Source organism: Zosterops lateralis (assembly GCF_965231275.1).
Source record: "Zosterops lateralis genome assembly, chromosome: 14".
In the NCBI taxonomy this organism is placed as follows: Eukaryota; Metazoa; Chordata; class Aves; order Passeriformes; family Zosteropidae; genus Zosterops; species Zosterops lateralis.
The window spans coordinates 9,082,107-9,107,894 of record NC_139774.1 but is presented as its reverse complement, the minus strand read 5'-3'; the positions used below and the strand labels follow the sequence as shown (position 1 = coordinate 9,107,894).

The following is a 25,788-nucleotide window of genomic DNA, read 5'->3' as shown; positions in this document are numbered from 1 at the left end:
ATGCCACCACCTAGGAAAGGCCCACGATTTGTACACTGGCTACCTCTGCTCAGAGCAGAGCAAATAATGCTCTTCTCAAAAGGAGCCTTAGGCTGAATTTCCTGGCCCCAAACCAGCACCTACCACTAAATCCTTGCTGTCCAAGTTTGCTGTGAAGTTCCAGCTCAGGGAGACTGTGCATTCCTTCCTCATTGTCTTATTTTTCTTATTTTAACCCCAGAAGTTATCAAGAAATGAGTACAGTATGGCTATATGACTAAAATTAGGGCTAAACAAGCACTGACCATAAAACTAGAAGCATTTCAAAGCTGTCTTTCTCATTCCTGAGTATTTTTGCCTCTTTGCTGGTTAGGATTCTCAACACCCCCAGCACAGCTTTGTACCATAGCCAGACAGTGCAGCTCTCTGAGCTGAATTAGTTGATGGGGATTTTTTTCCTCAGAGTATGTAAATAAATATCAATATTCTAAACCAAAGACCTCCCAGTAACTAAATATTATTTATCTTAAATTTATCTTCAAACTAAACAGCTTTGTCACATATGTACAATAATAAAGAAACAAATTACAAAGGAGGAATTTGATTTTATTGGTTTTATTCAAAGCAAGCCCACACATTATATATCAGTTCTGAATAACAGACTTTTCACAGTTCATTAGAGATGTTGTCAAAACTTTGGGTGAAGCTCATTTCACTTCCCCACCAGTAAGAGGAGACATCACAGCCTGGTTTAGTTTTATTAGCTCTCCACAACAGTGACCATTTCCAAACCATATCAGGGAAATCCTCCACTTCACTGGGGAAAGGCACTTGTGAGAAAAGAACAGCAGAGCACGTAGTCTGAATCTGGGTCTTTTTAGGTATTAACCTGATATCCCAAGCAGGGTTACTGACAATAATCTTGCTTCCTGTGTGTGACCAATTAGCACGTGATGGTGTGTTTGCTAAGGATTTACAAAAAATATCTTTCTCATTTCATCGACACAGTCACTTGGGTGGCAGCTCATGGCATTTCGCATCCCAAAATATCCGAGAGAGAGACCACACACCTCGCACATACCCCCGATATAGATTTTGGCAGTCGTGCATCTCATTTCTCGGTAGCTGGTGGCAGCGCCGCCGGTGTCATCTGAGCAATGCACTCCGGCATTTCGGAGGTGTCAATCTCCCGGAGCGCCGCACCCGGAGCCGCTCGCAGGGCATGACAGAGCACGCTGGGGACACTCCGCAGGGGGACTGCAGGAGGAGAGGCCCTCCTGCAAGCTTTAAGCAGGGTGAAATCTCCCTGCCGGCACAGGAAATCTGTCTCGGAGAGGATCATAGGATAAAAACGAAGACATTCAAACCACGGAAGGAATTATTTTAAACACTGTCAGTGGGATCTACAACTCCTGCAACAACGTTTGCAACGAGTAATTCTAGCTATGAAAAAAAAAAAAAAAGTGGGTGAGCATAGCTTCAGTCAAGCCCAGCTTAGCAAGAATCCTGCTAATGCCACTTTCTTCACCCCCGGCAGCCCCGGCCAGGGCTCCGGGCACTTGGCCAAGCCACCCCCAGCCTGATCCAGCAGGTACTGGAGCTTTACAACACCAACAGTGGCTCAATCCTGCAGGGTGCTGAGCACCGACCTGGCCAAGCACTTAAACACGTGCTTCATTTAAAGGCGTGGGAGCTGGGAGCTCACCGGGACTTTATTGGATTTGTACTAAAGTTTTCAGCAACTCCAAGATCCAGTTCTGTACCTGGGAGTGTCCAAGCCAGCCTGGATGGGGCCTGGAGCACACTGGTCTAGTGGAAGGTGACCCTGCCCACAGCAGGGGGCTGAAATGAGATGAGCTTTAAGGCTCCTTCCAACCCAAACCAGTCTGTGGTTATGTGATTCTATACTCTCAGACAGGGAAAGGCTCTTGAGTAGCAACTCTGGATACAGCTGTTCCTGCCAGTTGAGCTGCAACTCCAAGGACACATCCCCAGCAGCCTGCACTGCTCTCTCCAGTGTCCCTGCACTTGTCACTGGTCACTGGCAGAGATGATGGTACCAAGCCAGAGGGGACTGACCTGCCCAGGCTGCTCTTACACTGTTTGAAGCACAGAGCTGTACAAATCTATAGCAGGGAAGTGGCCAGGCATGGGGGCAGCTCATATGGCAGCTGCCACCAGTCCCTGTGGGCTTGGGGAACATCAACACACATGGTTTTATTGGGCTCCTGGTTTTATCCTATTCTAAAAAATGATTGTTCAAAACTTATTTATTGCTGGTTTATCTTCTACATCCTCCTGCAGAGCCAGCAATGGGAAAGGACAAGCACACACATCCAAAGGGGTCTCAAGACTAAGGTATTGAAGGTCAGAAAAGCTCAGCCACTCCTTTTACAAAATATCTTCCCTCTACAGGTTTTGGAAATCAGGATTACAAGGAAAGAGAGGTCCTATTTAAACACAAAATATAGGTGGACACTGTATTAAAGCTATTTACATCCTGATTAAACTGAGGCAGCAGCTTTGTCAATAAACTGAGCCAGTTTCACATCCCTCTTGGTCAGCCCACCGCAGTCGTGGGAAATCAGAGTGATCTGAACCTGTCACAAAGGAAAGGAAAGAGGTTACAAAGGCATTTTGATCTCTGACACCTAGGCTGAACAGCAGTTCTTTGGAAATGCCCTGTCTCTCCATAGTGAGCTGGTTTTACTCTGTGCTCCTGGCAAGCACCAAGCTGGACCTTCCCTGCTCATGTAAACCAGAAGATGCTGTAGGTGAGGAGGCTTTACAGAGCTTGGAATCTCACCAGATGAGCCCCTTTGCAGAATAACACAGGCTTTGCATTCTTGGGCTTCATCCAAGTAGAGGTGTCTGATTAAATCATTCACTCTTTACATTTAAATTCCATGGATCAGTTTCATGGAGAACCCAGGCTAGTGACCAAGCTGCCAAGAGCTGGGTCAGGGGCTCACATTTGGTTAAGAATCAGCATCCCAAAGGTGAAAAAATTCTTTAAGCTTGCTGCAGATTAATGAAAAAAAACAAAAAAAAAACAAAAAAAAAAAAACAAAAAAAAAAAAAAAAGAAAAAAAAAAGAAAAAAAAAAGGTCTTGGTGACACAGCTGCACCACAGGTCTGTTTAGACTGAGCCAGTTGACAAGTTGGGCATTATTTTGTCTTGCCTTTGACTGAGATTTTGGGATCACTCAAAAGAAAAAAAAAAAAAAAAAAAAAAGAAAAAGAAAAAGAAAAAGAAAAAAAAAAAAGAAAAAGAAAAAAAAAAAAAAAAAAAAAAGACAAATTCTGAATATCCTAGAAATTCAAGAAAATCAGGAGGAGCTGGTGTTCAGGTTTTTTTCCAGTGATCATTTAATGTCCCTTGAACAGGGTGACATGAAGGGCTGATGAGGAAGAGTCTCTGCTGGGAGCTTCAGCTGCAGGGAGAGCTGGGATGTCCTGCGCTGAGGGTGGTGGTCTGAGCTACAGGCTGCTTGTCCACATGTCCTTCCTTTTGGTGTATTTTTAGTGGGATTGCCATATATTCACTAAATGCTACCACAAACAATGTGATACAATGCAATGAGAAGTATTAGAAAATAAAACTGAAGGGAGAGCAATAATTTCTCCCTTCACACAGCACCTTTCATTCGAGGGTTGCAGTAATCCTTGTAACCCTTGTAAATATGAGACCACCATCAGTTAGGTAATATTATAAACAAATTTTATAAGCTGCTATGTTGAGACATAGGAGCCTACAATTTTTAACAAATCAAATCTAAATTGAGACTGCCAGGCTCCCATTTAGGTACCAACAGTCTGCTACCCTACACCGCTGAGTTCCTGACTTGCTGCACAGACAGGAATGAGAGCTGGTGAGTAGTTTTAAAACAGTAATTTATTCAGGTTGGCTAAATAAGAGTTTAAAGGCTTCTGTTTTATTTTTAGATCTCAGCCAGAGAAGTGAAGGCACAGGCCCCAATCATACAGCTGGAAGTAGGTGCCAAGAGCTTCATTCTTGATTCCTCACCACTCCAGATCTCAGCATCTCTTTATAGAGACACTACCCATCCCCTTACCTTGTAGACAAGCTGCAAATAAAGGCAGAGAGAATGGGCTGGTGGTTTGGTATCCCTAACCCCACTGCTGTGTGATTAACTAGGGCTGGTGCACACATTACCTTGCTGTAGACATTAAACCATTCTGGGTGGTGATTCATCTTCTCTGCTTGTAGAGCAACACGTGTCATAAATCCAAAAGCCTAGGGAAAGAGAGAACAAAGAGGAAAATAGTCCACCTGTCAGGATTGGCAGTGGATTGGCAAGATTCACTCCAAAATCTCAAGATTTCAAGATGCCCCAGATGGCTGCACCTTGGGTTTGTGTGTGCTAAAGAGGCATTTGAACTTCTCATGCCACTGGTGCATTTCCCAGTATGGCTGAAATGATCCCCTGCAGATCCTGGTAAAACACCCTGCTCTATGTGACTTAGCCCAGGACTCAGAGCTATTGCATGACAGCAATGTTTTTACCTCTGGCATCACCAAGGATCTTAAATATCCATCCCAAGTCTCCCATCCCCTGCTGCATCTCAGAAATGTGCCATTTCTAATTAAGCACCATGTCACAGTACCACCAACCCTGCTTCCAGAAACACATCCCTCCATTTAACCATTTTGCTATTTATTTAACTGAGAAGAAAAAGGCAGCAGGTGGGCCTGCCCCTCTGCTTTATGAGACATATTTTCCCTTTAAATGAGTTAAAATAGGTTTTCCAATCCTCTGTCCCTACATGCTCCCCCAGGACGCAGGTTTTATCATAGGCTCAAAAGGAAAATAATAGCAGGCCCTTGCCAAAATACTTAGGAGCAAATCACTGCATTATAAAGAAAATTAGAACGTCCATGCAAATCAAGACTGTGATTACACGGCGGGGCCCGACGGGCCTGGGAGCGTGGGCAGGACACAGGCAGCAGCCTTTGTTCATACCAAGCTCCATCCATTGGGTTCAGGACCTGAATTAATATGCAAACCTGGAGGAATATCCACATTACAGTCTGGTTCAGATTATAATACAAGCTACACAAAACCATACCTGATTTAGGTAGGTTTTTAGTGCTAATTTATGGAAGAGAATGCATATAACCCACATTCCACCAAGTGATGGCCATTTCAAACAAACATGTGGTCAATGAATAACATATAATGGTTGATAATAGTTTCAAGTCTTTTTCCCTCTCACAAATTGCAAAAACCTTTAAGGAAAAAAAAGAATTGGTGCCTGGATGAAGAATGACTTTGTTGGTCGCTTTGCCAGTCAAATGAATGCAAACGTTATAATCAGAGAAAATCATTCCAATGAGGTTTGTCATTTGGAAATCACCAAACTGTCAGCAATTAAAAAGCTTTTTTTCTTTGACCTAAGAGCTTTCCAAAATTCAGAAGAATCTAACTTCCCTTGAAGCTCTCGCTCGGTTTAGTTTTACTTTGAGTGAACAATTACTTTTAAAAATTTGCCCATGTTTCAGCAGCATGCTTTGAAGTAGAAAGCTGCGAATTGTGCATCAGATGTTAGCAATGATTTAGAAAAACTTCTCCATTAATAGTGTTGATTTAAATGCTTTTAGAGTGTACGTGATCTTAATAAGAATGCTATTCCCAACACAGAAATTTATACACAGATATATCCTCAAAAGTTTAAAACAGTGATGTATCTGCAACCAAACTGCCTGTACAAAAACAAATAGCAAGGGAAAAAATACAAATAAATTTATAACCCTCCCCCAGCAGATTTGTGCATGCCCTATTGGTGTCTGTTCACCGCAGGAACTCACCCACCCATGTACAGACCCAGGTCACACTGCAAACAGTCACTGATGGTGAGACAATAATCATTGCTCCAACGAAAGCACACAGAGGGAATTACACAGGCAAATTACTCTAAAAAATTAATTTGCTCTGTATACCTTCCTCTGCACTTCAGACAAATCCTCCCCAACAGTAGACCACCAAATCCCCCCCAGTCAGTGCACCAACATGACATCCCAGTGCCCCTTCCCCGCAGTCTCCAGCTGGATAAAACAGACATCAGTCACAAAACTCTTCCTCCTACCTAAGACCGCTCAACTTGAGGCTCTCCAACTCATGAAAGGGATAAATTCCAGCACAGAGGACTCTTCACAGGACACATCCTGCTGCTTGTTGCTCCAGCTTGCCTGCAACTGTCCCAACCAGGGCAATCCAGTGTCACAGTGAAGGACAAAGCATGCCCGCCTTCGTGCATGCCCTGCTCTGCTTGGAGACGTTCTCCCTCATTGCACATTACCCACAGCAACTTACCCCTTGCATTTTAGTTTACTTTAATTACACACTGAATGTATCTCTCACTAAAAAAATGAGCTATGGTTCTGCTGAGCAATTTCACCAACACAATCTCCATTAAGGTCTTAAATACTTCCTTTGCTAATTAAATGAATTGGAACGCTATTGTTTATTAATCACCTTTATATTTGTAGAGCCTTAACCTTTCTTTGGGAAAATACAACTAGCTCTGGAAGGAAAAGATCTTTAGGTTTGATTAGATATGAAAACACTATTACACAAAATCAGTTTGGACATTTCTTCACGTCTTGAAACTTGATCGGTAATTTGGTCTAATTGGTGATCAAGGAAACTATCTTGTGATCAATTAAAGTAATTACCGCATTCCGGCAACACAACCAACCTTAATTTGAGCAGGAGTCTGCACTTCTTCAACTTTAATTAAAAATAATGAAAATTATTATGCAGTCTGCAGTGCAAGATCATTGTCAAGACTGCAGTGATGGGCAGAGTTTATCAGACCATCACACGTTTCTTGATGAAAATGGGACAACCACTTCACTCACGACAGTGAGACCCAACACAGTCTCGACTTTCACTCTGTTAATAACAGGGATCTGCAGTCCCTTGGCCCCAGATGAGAACTTTTTCTGATTTTTACCTCAAAAATAAAAAAACAGGAGAAAGAAAGGTTTTGTGCATTTTCTAGAAGCCATAAAAAAGTATTGAAAGAGACTTATATGAAGTAAGTATTATGAAGTATTCTGGTTTTTTAGTAATAGGCATATTAGACACATTTTTAACCTAACCCTTTTAGGACATTTGGGCTAAAATAGTATCCAGACATTGAGGGAACTCCACATAAGTAGATCACACCACCCAAGGGGTTGCGGAGTGCAGAGTCCCTGCAATTAACCATGAAGAGCAATACAAGCAAGAAGTGAAGCAAGCCTGCATGGACAAGATGCCTTGAGTGCGCTGGTATATCTCATCCCTTCATGTCTTTCAAGATCATGAAAGAAGGAACTGAAAACTGAAACGGTGTTTCAGTCATAATATCACATCTAAAATGTTTCTTAAATACTAGCAGCCCTAACATGTCTCCATGAGATAAAATTAGAAAAACATTAGAAAAACAAGCTAACCTTAAAAAGTGAAAAAAAAAACCCCAAGGTAAACTTTAAAAGAATTCAGCTATCTCATAATGTTTTGTGACTGGTCAAGCTGCTCTTGAAACCGATATAATCCACTATCACAAAATAAGACTTAATGTTACTTTTGTTGCCTGAGAATGGGAAAACCAGGGCCAGACACTTTGCTGTCAGACGTGGGAGGAAAGATGAAATTCCATCCACCCCTCTGCTCCACACACAGCGCCGCGCAGCCCTGGGAGAACCGCGGGATCCCGGAGCTAATCTGCTATTTTTCTTCCTTTCACACTTCTTAAGCAAGGAATCCATTCATCTTAATACTTTTTAAACACGCTGCTTTTGTACAATGCTTGCCAACATTATCTTGATGAGTTATACATCAAAGGCTCGCAGGTCGTTGTGTTGCGCTCATCCATCACCCACCGCAAGTCCCCCGTGATGGATCACCCCGTGCATCTCCAGGAGAAAGCAGCTGACAGCACTTGACTCCAAGTGGAGGTGTTTAAGCGAAACAGCTGAAAGGCTCAACAGTATAACCACGCACACTTTTTATTTGTTTGTTTGTTTTAAAATGAAGTGTGCACTCGGGCTTCTTAAATCCTCTGGATGCCCAGCCAAGGAAAGCACGTGCTGATCACAAGTACATTAAGGTTTCTGCCTCCCATCTGTCATTATAACGCTGGAGGTAGCATTAACCCTGACCTTTTGCAGTGCTAGGGCTACCTGTCTTCCCTTCCCCCACCACCCAGGCTGCATCTGTACCATTTATCAGTGGGAAATTAATAAATTACTCAGGTTACAGTGACACTGCCACACAGGAGATGACTACACCTCACACATTTGCTCTCTCCACTCACCTGAGCAGAAAGTACCCAGGGTACAGCATGTATTCTCCTTAGCAGTTTGACACTCGAAACAATAAAATCAACCATTAAGGTTCACTCCCATACTCCAAAAGCTTTCACATATCCAGCTGACATTACTACCTAACAGTGAGCTACAAGCCAGCAGATAAAAGGAAAAAGCTCTTTAAAGTCAAGATATTGTAAAGATTAGCTGCTAGTCATGAAGGCTCTCACAACATTTTCTCTTGCACTCCCAGGAAAATATTTGATTTGTTTTATTTTGATTCTATTTACTCCATTACTAAATACTTTTATTGTATAAATATGCATAAATCATGTCACAAAGCTACACTCTTTATCTGAAAATGACAACATAGTTAAAACACAAAATAAAGAGGAATCTCACTAGTATGTAGGAAGGTGATGGCAGCACAGAAGGACGTGTATTCATTCCCAAAACCACGTGCCCATATTGGGATTCTTCCCTGTTGGCATCATCAATCTGCCTGAACCATCCTCAGGGACACTGGATCCACACGGTTCTGTGTCTGGATTCATACACAATATAAATTAGGTGAACATCTTCTCATTGCTGCCTCCCTTTTTAACATCCATGAACAGTGGGACAGTAATTAAGAATGCAAATGATCATGCACCAAAACAGAGCTAAACTCAGGTTACTCATGTCCTACATCTCCCTGATGAGGCTTCAAGGCATGGACAAGGCAAATCAGGCATTGTGCCTACAACTGCTTACTCTCTCCATTCCACCCTATCCTGGCATGGGTAGCCAGCAGGGTCTGAAGGTGAACAATACCTGAGGAACCACTGGTAGAAATTTGGTTTTCTCCTCTTTAATAGCCTGAGCAGCAAAATATTGTGAACAGAGGCAACTCTCTCATTCCACAGCATCACTTGTGACTGGAGAAAGCAGTGCTCTTAACTCTGAAGGATACTCATGAGGTGAAAGACACTCTGGCATGGACTGAGATGCCATTTCTGTTTTCATAGCAATATCTGAAACTGTAAAAATCCCCACAGCTCCAATTTCCAACTGAATTGTCAATGCTTTTCTGCGTTTACAATATTATTTGAAAATCCAGAGCTGACCACTCGCATCCCCTATATTTAGCTGCATATATCCTTTACACAAAAGTGCAATGCTGCTTTACACTCTAAAAAAGTTACCTATTTATATTCCTATTGCAGCTGTAAACAGTGCTGTGTCAGATGTGCAGCAGAGAACGTGCAAACCTTTACACCATGTTCTCCAAAGAACGCTGTTTCTGTCTCCCAACACTTGTTTACAATTATGTCAGTGAAGAAACCAGCTTGCCAGCTCTATATCAAACTTTTTTGACAGCAAAAGCACAAACACTGATCTATTCTAAGTAGTTTGCCACTCTGTGTAATCTTGGAAAAGGCATTCTTGCCTTTGATTCTAAAAATGTTTATACTTCGTACATTATGCAAATAGTTTTTATATATTAAGAAATAATGCAAGCAAAGCTCAAGTTAAATTAAATTCTTCAACAATAACCTTGCCAAAGCACTGATTTTCCTATTAAAAAAATTATTCCAATTTGTTGATCTTACATTGGATGAAACATACTGTAACAATCTTCATAATTTATGTCCTGTTGGGACACTATGATTTAAAGTAACATAATACAGACCAGCATCACTGCTAATCTAAACCACCTGACCAGATAAACAACAGTTTCCCCTTCTCTCCTCACTGAGAGTATTTCTGTTTATTGTCATATGATTTACCAATTTGAAGAACGTGGAGAATAAATGGAGGCAGAGCTGGGAGGCACAGCCTTGCCTCGATGGGGACGTTTCTCACACAGGTACCAGCACAGTGTCAAGAGCTGCAGGAGATGACAGAAGGAAATTTCAGGAATGCTGTCCCAGGGAAAGCCCATGCCACTTGTGGCAGAGGGAAGTTTGCACTCACTCAGCACCCTCCAGACCCAGCACAAGACACAACACAGTTCTGACAGTGTTTGAGATGCAGCTCTCCAAAGGGACTGGAGTTCAAAGCTTCATCTTTCCAGCCCAGCCGTGACCTAAGCTGTGACATCACAGAATCAAAGGACAGAATGGTTTGGGCTGGAAGGAACTTTAAACACCATCAATTTGTAATCCCCTGCCAAAGGCAGGAACATCTTCCACTATTCCAAGTTGCTCCAAGCCCCATCCAACCTGGCCTTGAACACTCCAAGGATGGGGCATCCACAGCTTTTCTGGGCAGTCTGTGCCAGGGCCTCACCACCCTCACAGGGAAAAACATTTCTATATCCAATCTAAATCTACCCTCTTTCACCTTAAAACCATAAACAGTCATAAAGCAGATGCAAGTCTTGTTTGCCCCATCTGAGATCCAACCAGTCTGAAAAGCAAATTCAATTATTTTGCTGTGGTCAATGGACATGGATCAGTGCAAGGAAAGGTACTTTGAGGAAGGTGGAGAGCACTTAGCTGCTGCACTTAAATCCTGCTCTTTGCTTTGCTCTCCTCCTCCTCTTAAACTCATTAACTATGTAAAAAACCCTTGTGTGCAACCTGCACAACAAACTTCAACCTGATCTTTTCTAAGCCTGTTTATATCAGGATTTTAACAACTGCTGAATTTAGGCCTTCTTTCTCTTACTGTTAATAATAAAACACAAAACGTTACACATATTACCTGATTTTTCATCACATCTTCGGCAGCCTCCACGCTGAGGATATGATAAGTGATTGCACTTTCCATTATTGGCTTTCATGAACAGAACATAGATAATATTCTTGGTGATTCAATAAACAGACTTTACACCAAAACTAATCATTTGTTCCACCAGAAAGACTTATAGATCTGATGGAGTAGAAGTGAGGGAACATGGAGATGTCTTAAAGGCAGCATAAAAACTTTCTGGAAGTGATAGAAGTTTCCATGCCAATACAACCATATTACAAAATACACTCATTTTTTTCTAGGTAGAGAAATATAATGATAGTTGCCCCTAAGAAGTTCTGCAAAATAAGTAGATACCCAAATCCCAACCACATCTGGAACTAGGTCATGTCATATTTGTAATGTATCATTTCATATCAAAACATTAAAAATAACTGCTTTTATTTTTCCTTTTTTTCCCCCAGGTCTCTCAGCATTTATAAAAATAGACTAATAAACATAATTTTATTTATTAAAAATTGTAGATCTCTAAATTACATTTTCCAGGGAAAAAAGAAGGAAATAATCCCAGGTTTCAAGACTGAACTAGAATATGGAAGAAATTCTTCAGCCACATCATAATCTCAATGCAGCTCTCCACCTCCCAAGCCATTTTTGTGTGCTTTGTGCTAAAAAATGGAATATAAAGGTTGCCCTTAGGACATTTACACCATATAAAATAGCTATTTCAAGAAACATGACATTTTAAAATGAGCTTTTTGCACCCTACCTAAAAACATGAAATAACACAGTGAAGTCCCCATTAACTGAGCACCTGCTAAAGTAATCAGGCACTTAAAATAATAAACTCTCTTGGCTGCACAACTGAAAGAACAATGATATTTTGACTTGTTAAAACTAATGTTTGGTCCAGTAAATTAAACCCCTGGCTGTACTGTAATAAAGCCATCACACAAACCACAATAAAAATAAGGTAGTAACAAGGTGCAAGGAGTCCTCAGTTCAAACCTTCTGAATTCAGGCACCTGAGCCCTCTGCTAAGGCAAAGGGCAATGAATCATCCTCAACAGCACAGTGCCAGCCCATGACACAAAGGTATCATAAACCAGAGCAAATCAGAATAAATTTAAGTGACTGTTCCACTTCTAAAAGTTTCTCAAACCCTCTGACTTTTACAGAGTGCAGATATGGTGTAGAAGAACAGAGAAGTTCATTATCCCATCATGACACATTCTGGATGAAACAGATTTGACTGGAGCAGAACAAAATATTCTGCAATTTTCCCCAATTTTTTTTTTTTTTTTTTACTCATATGCGAAGGAATGATTTCATTCTGTAGACATGAAAGTGAAGTTCACATGCCATCCATGCTGTTGATAACACAGGGATGCTCAGAAAAAATTCTCCTTGGTCTTCTGGCCAAGATTACATATACTATCAGTTTAATATCCAACATCTTCTCTGCTGAGCATCCAAGGGCAATCATACCCTGCCTCTGATAATCCTCTAAATCTCTGCCATTTATGATCCTAAGAACACATCAAAGAGTGGTAAGAAAGGTTTTGCTTTATGATGGATTAAGAGAAGATGTTGGTCTCATGACCATTTCATATTCCACTATCTTGTCGGCTTTTTTGGTTTAGTTTGTTTTTTTTAAGACAAGTTCAGCAATTTGAACATGCAACAGAGAAAACATGATGGAGATGTGAAGAATTTGGATAGGTTTTCCCATCATAGTCTTGGCCAAGCCAGAAGCTAAAAAGATGTACAGATTTGCAATAAAGCAAACTAAGGACCATTTACTGCAGATCCAGTCAGGGAATCATTTCACTCAACTGAATGCTGAAGGCGTCCTACTGTACTGTCAGAACAAGTTTTAATGTTTGGACACCTTTAATAGTAAAACAGTTTAGACAGTACACAGGGGCAGTGAACTCAGGAGACTTGGGCCAGCACTGGGAGGCTCCTAATTTATATTGCACCATAAAATTCAAATTTTGTTTTGCAAACAAGACATTTCAAGTCTAGAAACAACAAATCATTTGGGAAAAAAGAGTAGGACAGATCAAGAATTTTCCCAGACAAGATGGGGCATCCTTCCATCTCTGCACACTTGGGTCCCTTGCCTGGTTTGCCGTGCCCACTGTAACATCTGGGATCTCCAGATCACCTTGACCTGAGCTCCATCTCCTGTCTCTGCTCTTTGGAAGAATGGCTGGAGCAGGTCACAGAGAAAAGGATAAAAGCAGCTACACTAAGCTGTGTTATTAGGACAAGGCTCACCTAACTGCCAACAATTCAGGTACTCAACTGTACTTAACATTAACCACTGTCTTCTGACCCCTTCTTATGCTCCAAGCACATGCCTGGAAGTGATAGAGTATGTTCAATGAGCAATATTTTGAGAAGTTCTATGGGGGTTTTGTTAGTTGGGTTTTTTTTACCAGAACACAAAGGTTTCTCTGGGCAACCCACACTGCTTGTATATTGGTCATCTTGAAACGGAGACAGGCTCAGGAGGGGAGGCAAATAGTAATTCTGAGTCCTCCAGTGAACACCAAATTTCTTTTAGAAATTCATATGAGCACATCACAAAGGGAAACCCTTTGTACAGCTCCTGGGTTTTCTGTTAGATTGGGCATTACAAGACCTGTGCATAAACACAACATTCTGGGCTTGTACAGTTCACAGTATTTTTGCTCACTACAACCACCCAACCATTTTAAAAAAGAGTAAATGTTCCCTCAACCAGAGACACCTTGGACATACCCAGACATATATTTAACTGTCTGTTGTTATTCTCACCCCAGTCCAAGGAAAATCACAGTAGATCATGTAATCAGGACTTTTTCCTCTGATCCTAGGGATAAATAACATTTTCCTTCAAAGCATCCTTAGCAATAAATAAACCCAACAGTGCAGTGCTGACTCAGCACAGGGCTTCCCACTCATCACTGTGTTCCCCCCAGACCCCTCCAGGACATCACGACCAGCTTCGTGTTTGTCCAAAATGACTCTTCATCTCAGCCAAACAAAACTACAGGAATAAAGGGCAAGGGGAAGAGGAAGAAAGGAAGCTCTCCCCCAAAAAAAGCCACACGAAGAGGGTTTGCAGCTTTACAAAAGAGGGCTGAAAAACCTCCACCCGCCTTGCCCTGATAAACGACGGCCCTGCCAGTGGCTTTTCAGAGCAGATGTAACGTTTTAGCCAAACGTGATTGTTTGTGAAAGAAATAATTCTGATCAAAACCCGAAATTGCAGCCAGCAGAAGAGCTGCACTTCGTCACACTAATCCGGCCTGACGGGGAGCGGCGAGCGGAGATTCCTACTGCGAGAGGAGCAGATGCGAAAGGTCAGCGCCGGCCCGCGACTTCAAACCCCTTAACGTGTAAAACAGTGTGCATTAAAGCCTGAACCGGCTCACGGCGGGATTAACGGATGTCCGCTAAGTGGGTTTGATGTGCTTTTGGTGAGTAATGGCTAATTTTGAAATAGGGGCGTTGTAGCTTTATTTTAGTTTATTCTGCCAGCCGGAGTCCATTTTTAATTACAGCTGCAGAGAGTAATATCCCAAAGCGTGTTGCTCCTTTGTGGGAGTATGAGAAAGTGAGAGCTGCTGGTGCTAAAGGCAATTTACAGTTTGAAATCGTAGGCAGGCGTCACTCCAAAAGCAAGGGGATGCAAAAGGTTAAACAACCAGGATTGCGTTTAACCAGCATCATTCCAGAGCCCCCATAAAAATAAATTTTATTGCAAAAAGGAGTTTCAAGAAACCATTTTCCTTAACTGAAAAGATAAAAACATTCATCTGAGTGACTATCTTCTTCAAAAGAGGCAGTCATACTTGTATTTTCCCAAATGAAGCTATTCAACTGAATTCAAACCCACTGAATTTTCCATTCATTTTCCAAAGGTGTTTTATCATGGAAAGTGCCCAAACTGTAGCTAAAATTAGATTGACTTGCTTCAATTTATCTCTTTGAGCACTGTCCAAATGGCTGATAGAACATTATTTGTCCTGTTTAATTGAAACAATCAATCTGTGCAGCCGAAAAAAAAAGAGAAACTTTTCTTTTGCTACAAATCTACAAGACAGTTTGTGAGATCCAATAGGCATTTTGACAAATAATTTCTTTTGCATTTTCAGATCGGTGCATGCAACAAGCATAAGACAAATGCTGTAATAATTTTTACTTGAGTGATAATAAATTCGTCTGTTAAAAAAAGCATTTGTATTGGAGTCAACTGGAGAGCAGCCCAAAGGTCAACTGGGCAGATTTTAAGCAGTGGAGTGCATAAAAGGAGATACAACAGATCTACTGAGGGGGGAAACTCAGCAATTAGAAACACCACACCGCAATAATTATAAACAATAAAATAATGGTTTATTCTAGGGAGAAATATTACTTAGCTCATCAATAAAATGAGTATGCTGAATTACAGTTAAGTCACCAAAAGAAAGAAAAAAACCCCAACAACAACAACAACAACAAAAACCAAAACAAAACTGATGCTACCACAACCAGGATGGGACATTTTGCAGGATGAAGGAGATGAAGGACACATGATGACTTGTGAATCTTCAACTGAAAGAACATTATTTTTATTTAAATATGATTAATATTCTGACATTTTAAATAACCCTGGTGGCCTGACACCACTGGCAGTGCCACAATGAAATTATAATGGTGACATGGGTACTGTAACAGCACTTGTCACAGGCAGGTGAGACACAAGGGTGGTGGCATCTGCACACAAAAACCCTAGGAAAGAGGAGACAGGATATTCAACAGTACAAAGAGGAACCATCACCTGAAGGAGCTACAGGAGAGATGAGGAGGAACTTCTTACAAGGGCATGGAAGTGAGAGAACAAGGGGAAATGGCTTCAAACTGTCAAAGGGCAGGGTTAGACTGGATATTGGAATGAAATTCCTCCCTGTGAGGGTGGGGAGGCCCTGGAACAGGTTGCCCAGAGAAGCTGTGGCTGCCCCATCCCTGGAAGTGTTCAAGGCCAGGCTGGTTGGGGCTTGGAAAAAACTGGGATAGTGGAAGGTGTCTCTGCCCATAGCAGGGGATCAAAATGTGATGAGCTTTGAGATCTCTTCCAATCCAAACCATTCTAGGATTCTATGGGTTTGTACACAGCAGGCCATGATGGCTGTGAGAAGGAAATAAATACCTTAATTCCCAGCTCCCAGCTCCAAGGATTTAATTTCTTCTTAGACACAACCAGATCACACATTTCCACCACTACAAACCTCCAGGCTTTGCATAACTTCTCACCACACACTGGCAATTAACTGGAAGCATCACTGGACACAGGACACGCTGACCAGAGCTCCAGTGTCATCTCCTCCTTCTCCAAGGCCAAGGAAGGAGAATCATAAGGTTCCAAACGGAGCCAACCTCTGATTTCATTTCCCCAGACCCTGCAGTACCTTTGTCCCACGGGCTGTGGCAGTGGTGTGGGCAGGTGGATCATGTCCAGGTCCCACAGCTGTACCCTGACCTGCCGACTCAGAGGCGAGACTCTTATTTACTCAGTCAATCCCAAGAATAAACTCAAGGAAGGTGTGACCATCCAAGAATCATATATTTTTACTGTGCTTTACTCTGAGACACTTGATGCAGTTCATTGACTGTGTTTCAGCCTGCAGGTTAACCTCTGCCAGTCTCAGAAACTTCACTATCAGTTTCTAATAAAAGAAAATGTCAACAGGCAAATATGCCCAAAATTCATTATTTTCAATACAAAGATATTCCCAACTCTGTAAAGCCACTCATAAATAATTCTGATTTATTATATATCGGTTATTGTATTCATAAACGCTAGGAAGTTAGTGAACAACATAACTACCAACAGAAATACTTTCATAACTTTGCAGGTGCACAAATCACAGCATATGGGAGAGGACTCAAAGGATAATGGAAAATGAAGCAGTTTCAGAAAGCCTATATGAAAACCAGCACCTACCTAGCTGGATAAAAAAATAATTTATTTTTAGTCGACAGGCAATCAAATGCAAAACTCTAGCAGAAGGAGCTGGCAGAGCAATACTACATTAAAAATAGCAATTCCCCCCAAAATGTATGAAAATGGGTCCAACTTTCGATTAGCAGAACTGACAGTTGGGCTGAGGCTGCTCAGGCTTTGAGGTTAAACACAACTGACATGGGCTGCACCTGAATCCAATCACTCCCCCGGCTCCGAGAAGATTCACACGCGAGGACTAAATTTGTCACAAATGGGTTGGTTTCCGATCCTCCTGTAGCCAACTTGCTTTATTCTGACCCCCATTTAACAAATCAACTTAATGGGCACTGGGAGTGCTATAAAACTTAACAATGGAGTGACTTTAACTTTTAAAATATAGTTATGAAGCAAAATGTTGGAGAGCTCCTTCAATACTGGAAATCAAATTAAAACTAGACATTTTTTAACAGTCTTGACAGATATAATCCTAGTTACCATGTAAATTTATGGTAAGCTGCTGTGATATTAGCCACAGGTGCTACTTTTAATATATGGCCTGCATCTGGCTGGGAATAAAATATCTCAAGAGGACTGAAAATGACCTCACTATCAGACAATGGAGAAGAAAAAAACCCACAAGACCGCTGTGGCATATAAAAAGCTGGAGATGTGATCCACAACTGAATATTTACCATAAAGTTCATTTTAACTCTGCAGACTGTAAGTTAAAAGATACAATGTTTTCAATACATAAAAGGCATGGACGTATTTCAGACAAACAGCCAAAAGATTAAACACATAAAGTGGCAACAAAATACACTACCTATATGTATAAAACCAAATTTTCCAATCTTTGATGAATTGTAAAAATTGTAAAAAACAAAGCAATGTGTCAGGAGTAGAAAAAGGAAGGACAGACCTAGATTATATTTAAGGCATTGGCACCAAGTACTGCCATTGAAAGAAATCAAGAGTATGCACTGCATATCCTACCAAATTCGTTTGGATGTGTAACTGGGATCATACAAGGATCATCAATTTAAAGGGACAAATCTGAGCATTTCTCCCTACAGCCAAAGGAAAAAAAAAAAATTGGCATCACCAGGAGGGAGAAAAAAAGGCATGAACCATAACATGCTCTGTGTGATTTTTTTCTCCCAGATTCCAACCAAGAGAGACAGCAAATCTGGAAAGGAAATGCAAAGTGAGAATAATAACTTATTTAATACTCCTAGACTTTTTGCACATCTTTAAATATGTTCTCAAAACCCATGACACAAATTGCACTGAGACACATGTGCCTCTACTCTTAGTGCACAGCATTTCCATACCATCCCCTCTACTCAGGTTCATCTTCCACCTCCACCCTCTTGCCCCAAAAGACAAAAAAATGTATCTGAAATAGCTCTAAAACTCTTAGAGCATTTGATTTCCTGTCATTTTAGAAAATGACGTTAGAGGTCTTATGGAGACTTCCTACACGATTTTTTTTTTTTTTTTTTTTAACAAACTTAATTAAAAACTTACCCTATAAAAGAAAGCAGCTGTAAATTCTGAACCTGACCATCAGCAAACTTGCCCACCTTTGTAATTTCCTAACTGCATTTGCTGCCTTGGTGTGATTACCTACGGAAACGCAATCACACAGGCAGTTGCCCCTTAAACCCTCTGGTCAAATCCAACCAAGTTTGACAAGAGACATGAAAGTCTCAGAGCTAAGATGTTCCTGCAAATTCAGGGAAAGTGAGCAGCTGGATACAGGACCCAAACTGAGCACTTGGCATCCTGCACTCACAGCCTTTCGCAGCCCAGGACTGGGCTGGAAATGAATCTTTAAATCAGGCCTGTCCCCTCCTCCAGATCACTGCTCCCAAGGTGAACTGACCTGAAATGCTGGGAGAAGTTACCAGCACGATCTGGAGGCATAAATTAACCTTCTATTTCAATTCCCAATTTTGTTTGAGCAGACTGGAAGCAGAGAGCTTGCTCCAAATGGAAGAAAACCATTTGTTTCAGCAGCACAAAGATGTGAATGGATTGAAAGCATCCCTTCATGATGCTACACCATGGCCTGAAAGCCTCACCAGCCACTCTTCTCTGCAGCCTGGGACAGAGGCCCCAGAGAAGCTCCCTGATGTGGCTGTGAGGTTTGTAGAGGCTCACAGATGCACAGCAGGGATTGGGACTTGCCATGGAGTGCTCCAAGCCCACCTCCTCTCCAAAACCTCACTCACAGCCTGAGGTGCCTGCCAAGGACATGTTCCTTTGGAAAAGTGACTCAACCCAGGGGCTCTGAGCAAGTCGAGGGTCCTGGAGGTAAAAGACTCCAGTCTTAACTCATCACTGCTTATCTGCCACTCCACAGTGGCAAGAGCTCAGGGCAATTGCAAGGCATAAGGAGGAATGGAGGCATTGGTGCCACCAGCACAGCTCTTCTGGAGGCAGCACTCTCCTCTACAGCTGAATTGCATTTTTCCCCCCACCACTGGTGTATTTTATTTTATACAAGATGCAGAACACCAACCCACCAGGAGCCTGCCTCACATAACGGGAACATCCAGCCAGTGCTGTCCAGTCCCCCAGGACTGGTGCTTGGTGGGCATGCACAGCAACAAAACCCCAGGCTGCTTTCCAGCTTATTTCAGAGAATTGTACCACCAAAGTCCATTTTCATGAAAATGTATCTTCAGACTAACAAACACCATCAGTGCTTTTAAATTCTGGGTTACAAACTAATTCCCTGAGCCAGAAGTGTCATTAGCTTGTCAGCCTTACAAAGGCAGCTCACTGCTGATCGCTTTTAACTGAGCTAATCTCAGCCTGAAAGCTTCAGGAATCTAAATAACTCTTCTTGTTTCACAGAAGTTTCATTTCATTCTCATGCTGAAAATAATATACATAAACCAAGCTCATGTCTACACATTTGCACAACTTTATAATAAAAGTTGTGTTTATATTCTTAACATCTGTTGACATACACAGACTTTGTAAACCTGGCATAGATTTTGAAGCCACAGAATTTTCCATGCATCATGAACATTATCTGCAAGAAGCAATAAAAAAAAAGCAATGAATACATTAATCATACCAATATCATCTGCAAAACATAAATTTGAAATACCTTTCATGTCAGCTCAACTTTTTTTTTCTTTTTTTTTTTCTTTTTTCTTTTTTTTTTTTTTTTGGTATGTGTGTATTTTTGGGGGTGATTCTTTTTTCCACACCTGATTTTACGCCATCTGTAAAACAGCAGCAAGGAGATCACTGAGGAAATGACATTTCTCAGTCCTTTGACTTTTACTGAACACTTTCAATCCTGTAACTAGAATATTTATTACATTAAATGAAAGTAGTTGTACCTACAAGATCTATTTTTTCACTGCAGGACTAAATTCTCCCAAAGTACAAGGCAGGTATAGCTCCACTTTTGTAATTTATTTCCTAGGTTGGAGTAAACACAGTATTTACTAACAGTCATTATAAATACAAGCATACATGCATAATTTAATAAAATTAGGCATACATGCATAATTTAAATTTATTTTGAGCTTCAACTTATCGAAAGGCAAATTTCTTAGCTCTAACACCAGCTAAGGATCTAATGCCCTTGGGATCTGCACGTTGAGCCTGCTCCTGGACTACAAGAACAGGAATGATTTCTGCCCTCTGCAACTGCAAGGGGGACACTGCAGTAAATCCATAAAAATCAAATTCTGCCGTTAGATATTCACATCTACACTTGATCCAACCAGAGCTGCCCAGAGCACCCACCTGCATGGCTTTTTCTCCCAGCTGGGGGCAGAAATTCCATTTTGAAGCCAACTCCCAGCCTCTGCTCTCATTTCTGCCTTACATCCATGAAAGAAGCTAAGAATGAAAGACACTGTTCCAATATTTCCCAAACAATTCAAGTGGCAATTTTTTAAAGTACTCTTCCCACAACTACAGGTACTAGAACTATAAACATATAGTTCATTATTTACCAAGAAGCTACTTTAAATATACTCAACTTCCTATACTGGAATGTGCTCCATCCACCTTCAAATCAGGAAGACATATGGATGTCTATCCATGCTGTAAGATAAATCTACACCATAAAAAAGAAATACAACTTTGTAAATTTTTGTCAAAGCAATGCATTTTCCAGATATCTGCTGGTGCAGGACACTGATTTGTCTCCTCACCTATCTGTTGGCAGACAGGGACTGTCTAAATCCATCTGATCAAACTGAGTTACTCATTTACAATGGGCAAACTGCTTTTTAATTAACTTTGGGGGCAACTTCATTTCTAGTTGTGCTGAACCAGCAAAGACTTTGACCATAACCAGGCAGAGGTGCCATTTCATGAATATTAAAAGTCAGAAAATCTCCACTCTTCCAAGGGTCACTTCTATCCCACCTCGTTCCTGGTTGCTCCAGCCCCCAGCTGCCTGCACATCTCACCAAGGCTTCCTGTGAGCTCCCTCTCATGGGCTTCTCCTCTTCACTGCCCTCTGGATGAACTGACTTGGTTCTATTTGCTCTGTATTAACATTCAGGTTAAAAACTTACTCAGGGCTCTGGACATGCTCCTGGACCAGCACTGTCCTGCTAATGAGCTGGATTTTTCTGCATTTGTTTTTTCTTTTGCTTTCTCCCAGCTCACCTCACACACCTTCTCTCTATTGCCTGGGCTTCCTCACTGTAACAACTACTGGAGCAGCAAAAAAGGCCCAGCGTTACAAATCGTTGTTTATCCAGCTCACTGTGGTTTCCTAAAACATCTTGTTCTGGGTTTAGGCACAGCCATATAAATAAACAGCTCACAGCACAGCTCCTGGTCCCTACACACACCAACAAACCCACAGCATCCCCAAACTAGAGCTGGCCGTGTCCCTCTGTAGTGAGGGAAAGAACCAGCTGGGTAAGACCCATCAACCCAACAAACCCCTGGAAATTGCTTCCCTCCCCAGAAAGAGCTCACCCCTTCCTCAGAAATAAAACAGAAAGGAAATCCATGCTCTGGGAACGTGACTTTTCCTGAGCAATGTCATGATTCCTTAGAAGGGAATTTTCAGGGAATGTAGCTGAACAGGGATCTCAACACAAATTCAGTATTTCTAAAGCAAGTTTGTAACTGATGTCTGAGACAAGTTCTTGCCAGTGTGAGATGTGGCTCAGGATCCTGTCTCCAAACAAAAACTCAGTGAGGTAAATAAAAAACAGCACTCTATGCACTCTGTGTGCCAAAGGCTATTACAACTCGATTGAGGATATACTAGAACTCTGTCTTCCTGTTTAGAAGGTGAAACGTTCCTATTTTCCACACCTTACTTGCCAAAAGTTTCTGTTCTTTCTTATATTTACCCATTTTTCTCACGTATTTCCCTGACAAAAATGATCCCCACCGCCCAACAATTATGTATTTCCAGCATTTATTTATGAGTGCTAGTATGAAAAAAAAATATCAGGATCAAATGCTGCTTTGTCTGATTCCACAATACCAGCCTTGACCCTGACCTGAATATTATAATCAAGAAACTGTAATATTAGAACAAATCTACTTATCAACTACAAAATGAAATTAATTTACTCCACCTTATGAGATCAGAATCTGAGAGCAATTCATCAGGGCAAATCCAAGAGGATTTGGCCCCACCAGGATACTCCCAAACTTCTGAATATAAATATTTTCCCATCAGGATCGTATGGAAATGAAAGCAATTACATTTCCTTTATATTAAAAGTGGCATATAACAATCATTACCTGATTAAAATTTTTGAAATTGAACTCCTTGTAGATGGCATCTCTTTCTCCCAGCTCAGACCAGCCTGAAGCTTTGAGATCCAGTAAAACTTGGTTCCTTTCCTCTGTCGTCAACCAGTGAGACTGGGAGGACTATTGAGGGAAAAAAAAATAAAGGCATGGCACAGGTGAGGCTGAGGTTCTCTTTTATACAACAGTAAGAAAACCACACAATGAAATTGTGGTTATGTATTGTGCAAAGGTAAGGATGTGGAAAATTCACTGTGCAGTTTCTTACTGCTTAAATTTCACAGACTGCTTTAATCCAAACCAGCCAAACCCTGCTACTTCTGTTTGGGCAGGTAAGTTCAGCCAAGTGATTTTTGTACAAAACTAGAGAAAAGCAACAGACTCTTTCTCAGGAATGAAGATGGACATCAGCATACCTGTATCCCTGGTCATCTGAATTATCCAGATGCTGTAACATCACATTTAATTTTCAAATGTTCCATTCTGTCTGGTAAGTAAAGGATGATTTACATTATTTGCTAAATGTACAATTGTAAGGCTAAAAGATATCAGGAAATACCTATTTCAAAAGAGAGAAGAAAAACAGGAGATTGCAGTCTAACTACTTTGTACTTTAGTATTTTAAGAAAGTGGGAACAGACTTTTAAGACAGCACACGCTGTGGAGTTCTGCAAGGAACAAAGAGCTTTGTAACTAAATTAAAATTAAAAAATGGCAATACAGACACAATTAAAAAAAAGTTTGACACCACTGCTAGAAGTACTAGATTCTGCAAGGCACCAGTGTTTAAGTATGGCTTACTTGAAGTGAGGAATCTTCCTTACAGGAATCCTCCTGATGCCTCTGGGAGCACAGACATGACAGATTAACACTCTGCTTAAATATCTGAATCATGGGCTGAACCACACACAAGGTCAGAGCCAGACACAGAGGAACATTCTGTGGGGCCTTTGGAAGAGGTTTAATACCTTTTCTAAAAGCAGGGACTAAGAGCACGAGCCCTTCCTCAGACAACACATTCTGAGAGATGGGTCTCAGTCTCTCATGACAAATGCAATGCCTTAGTGGGAAGAACCTTTCTCCCCAGCACAGCTGCATTCGGATGGGTTTAGTCTTTATTTTAGCAGCTGGGCTAGCTTTGTGAGACCCTCCAGAAAGGCAGTTCTGGCCCAGAGGTTCGCTCAGACACGGGAGGGCAGGGACGACCTGCCGCAGCTCAGCAGTTTCACCTTTGCCAGGCGGGGCTCCAGCGGGAGCCCCGGGGCCACCAGATGGGGCTGTGAGCCTGAGCAGAGCCGGAATTAACGCAATTAATGCGACCTGAGCAAGGCCTTGAGATACACGAGGGCCAAGGAGCACCATTTTCAGCAATAACACAGGATAAAAAGCCCCAAATGGAGTGAATCAATCTAACAGCAATACTGCTGCTGTTTGTGTTTAGGGGGATACAGAGCTGTAACAAGAGATGGGTTTTACAGGTGCCAAACTGAACTAATTTAGGCTGTTTACACTTCAAACACAACGTTGGGCTTGCAAGAACACAAATTTCAGATTGTCACTGCTATAACTGCAGTCATAGGCATAAATTTCTTACATTCTTCTTTTCTTAAGCACATACAAAAATCACCAAAGCTAAAGGTTGTCATGAAATGTACTGTTTTATCTGGCACAAGATGAAATTAGCCTGCAAATGCACAAAAAATAATGAGGGTGGGTGGTGTTTTTTTTGAGATAGCAAAGTCCAGGACTACAACCAGGACACAACACAAAGTCCACCCCTCCAGCTGGCACAGAGATGTCCTGGGCCAGCTCTGGGGACACTGCGGTGCCCTGCTGACACCCCTCTGATGAGACAATGCTGTGACTTGAAACTCCATCACAGAGTTTTTAATAGGAATGTGGAGTCTGATGGTGAACACTGAGCAGGTTTTGCATTGTGGAGGCCACATCCCAAGTCGGCCCCTTGACACATCACGACATTCAAAAATATAGTAGAAAGCAGCAAGGAAGAAGATAAAGTGGGGGATTCCAGTTGTGTTTCCACACTCAGAGCCCTCAGCGGCTCCTCACAGGCACGGCCAGAGCCCCAGAGGAGCAGAAGGGGCACGGGAGGCCAATGCTGACCTGACCCACACTCAGGGCACAGGGGCTCTTGGTGCTGGGGCTGCCAGAGCGATCGATAATGTTTGTTCCGAGTTAGCTCAGGCAAAATAGCCATTAAGTACAAAAAAAAAGAAATTAGAATTCTCATGCCTGAGGGGTGAGGGTTGAACCCTGCACGTGCTGTTCATTATCAGCTTCGTGTAAAATAAAATAATCAGCCGTGAGGTGAAATGGGAGGGGGACATAGGGAGGCTACAGAATGATTTGAGTTGGAAGGGATCTTAAAGCCCATCCTGTTCCACCCCTGCTATGGGGCAGGTTCCACTGCCAAGCTCCAGCTCACTCCATGCCCCATCAGCCTGGACCAGCACTCCCAAGGGATGGGGCAGCCACGGCTCCTCTGAGCAGCCACTGCCAGGGCCTCTCCACTCCTACGGGGAAGAGTTTCTTCCCCATATCCCATCTAACCTTCTGTCAGCGTGAGGCCATTGCCCCTCACCCTTCTCCCTCCACGCCCTTCCACAAAATCCTCTCCAGCTGCCCCTGTCTGTTCAAGTACTGAACGGTGGCAACCAGGTCTCCCCGGAGGCTGCTCCAGGCTGAGCTATCCCAATTCCCCCAGTCCCGCGGGAACAGGGCCGGGGACTGATTTGAACCCGCGGCCTGGCCCTGTGGGGCCTTGTAGCGGTGTGGGGTCCCTCCGCCCCGCGCCCTGCCCGGCCCGGCCCCTCACCGTGCCCGCGGGGCTCCCTGCCCGGCCCGGCCCCTCACCGTGCCCGCGGGGCTCCCTGCCCGGCCCGGCCCGGCCCCTCACCATGCCCGCGGGGCTCCCTGCCCGGCCCGGCCCCTCGCCATGCCCGCGGGGCTCCCTGCCCGCCCCGGCCCGGCCCCTCACCATGCCCGCGGGGCTCCCGGCGCCGCCCGCCGCCCGCCGCGCTCCCAGCAGCGCCCGCCGCAGCGCGGCCCCGCCGCCCGGCAT

General features: G+C 42.5%; 1 protein-coding gene and 1 long non-coding RNA gene across 3 annotated transcripts; both read right to left on the bottom strand.

Annotated features, from left to right (window-relative positions):
• Window positions 1–578: 578 nt before the first annotated feature.
• Window positions 579–25,788, bottom strand: PCBD2 (pterin-4 alpha-carbinolamine dehydratase 2; the record flags this gene model as incomplete). 2 transcript variants are annotated; one of them, XM_083871700.1, is made up of 4 exons in its annotated part: window positions 579–2,579; window positions 4,157–4,237; window positions 22,698–22,829; window positions 25,705–25,788. In XM_083871700.1, the coding sequence occupies 4 exons, from the start codon at window positions 25,786–25,788 to the stop codon at window positions 2,484–2,486; spliced, it is 393 nt and encodes a 130-aa protein (XP_083727826.1). In that variant the 3' UTR covers window positions 579–2,483. The 2 variants fall into 2 exon arrangements, with proteins under 2 accessions (XP_083727826.1, XP_083727827.1); XM_083871701.1 differs by lacking the exon at window positions 25,705–25,788 and adding an exon at window positions 25,624–25,635.
• On the bottom strand, window positions 19,285–22,651 carry LOC310915096. Its single transcript, XR_014591145.1, has 3 exons — window positions 21,503–22,651; window positions 20,721–20,816; window positions 19,285–20,390 (listed from the first exon to the last, which is right to left on the bottom strand). It is a non-coding gene; the product is annotated as an uncharacterized lncRNA (long non-coding RNA).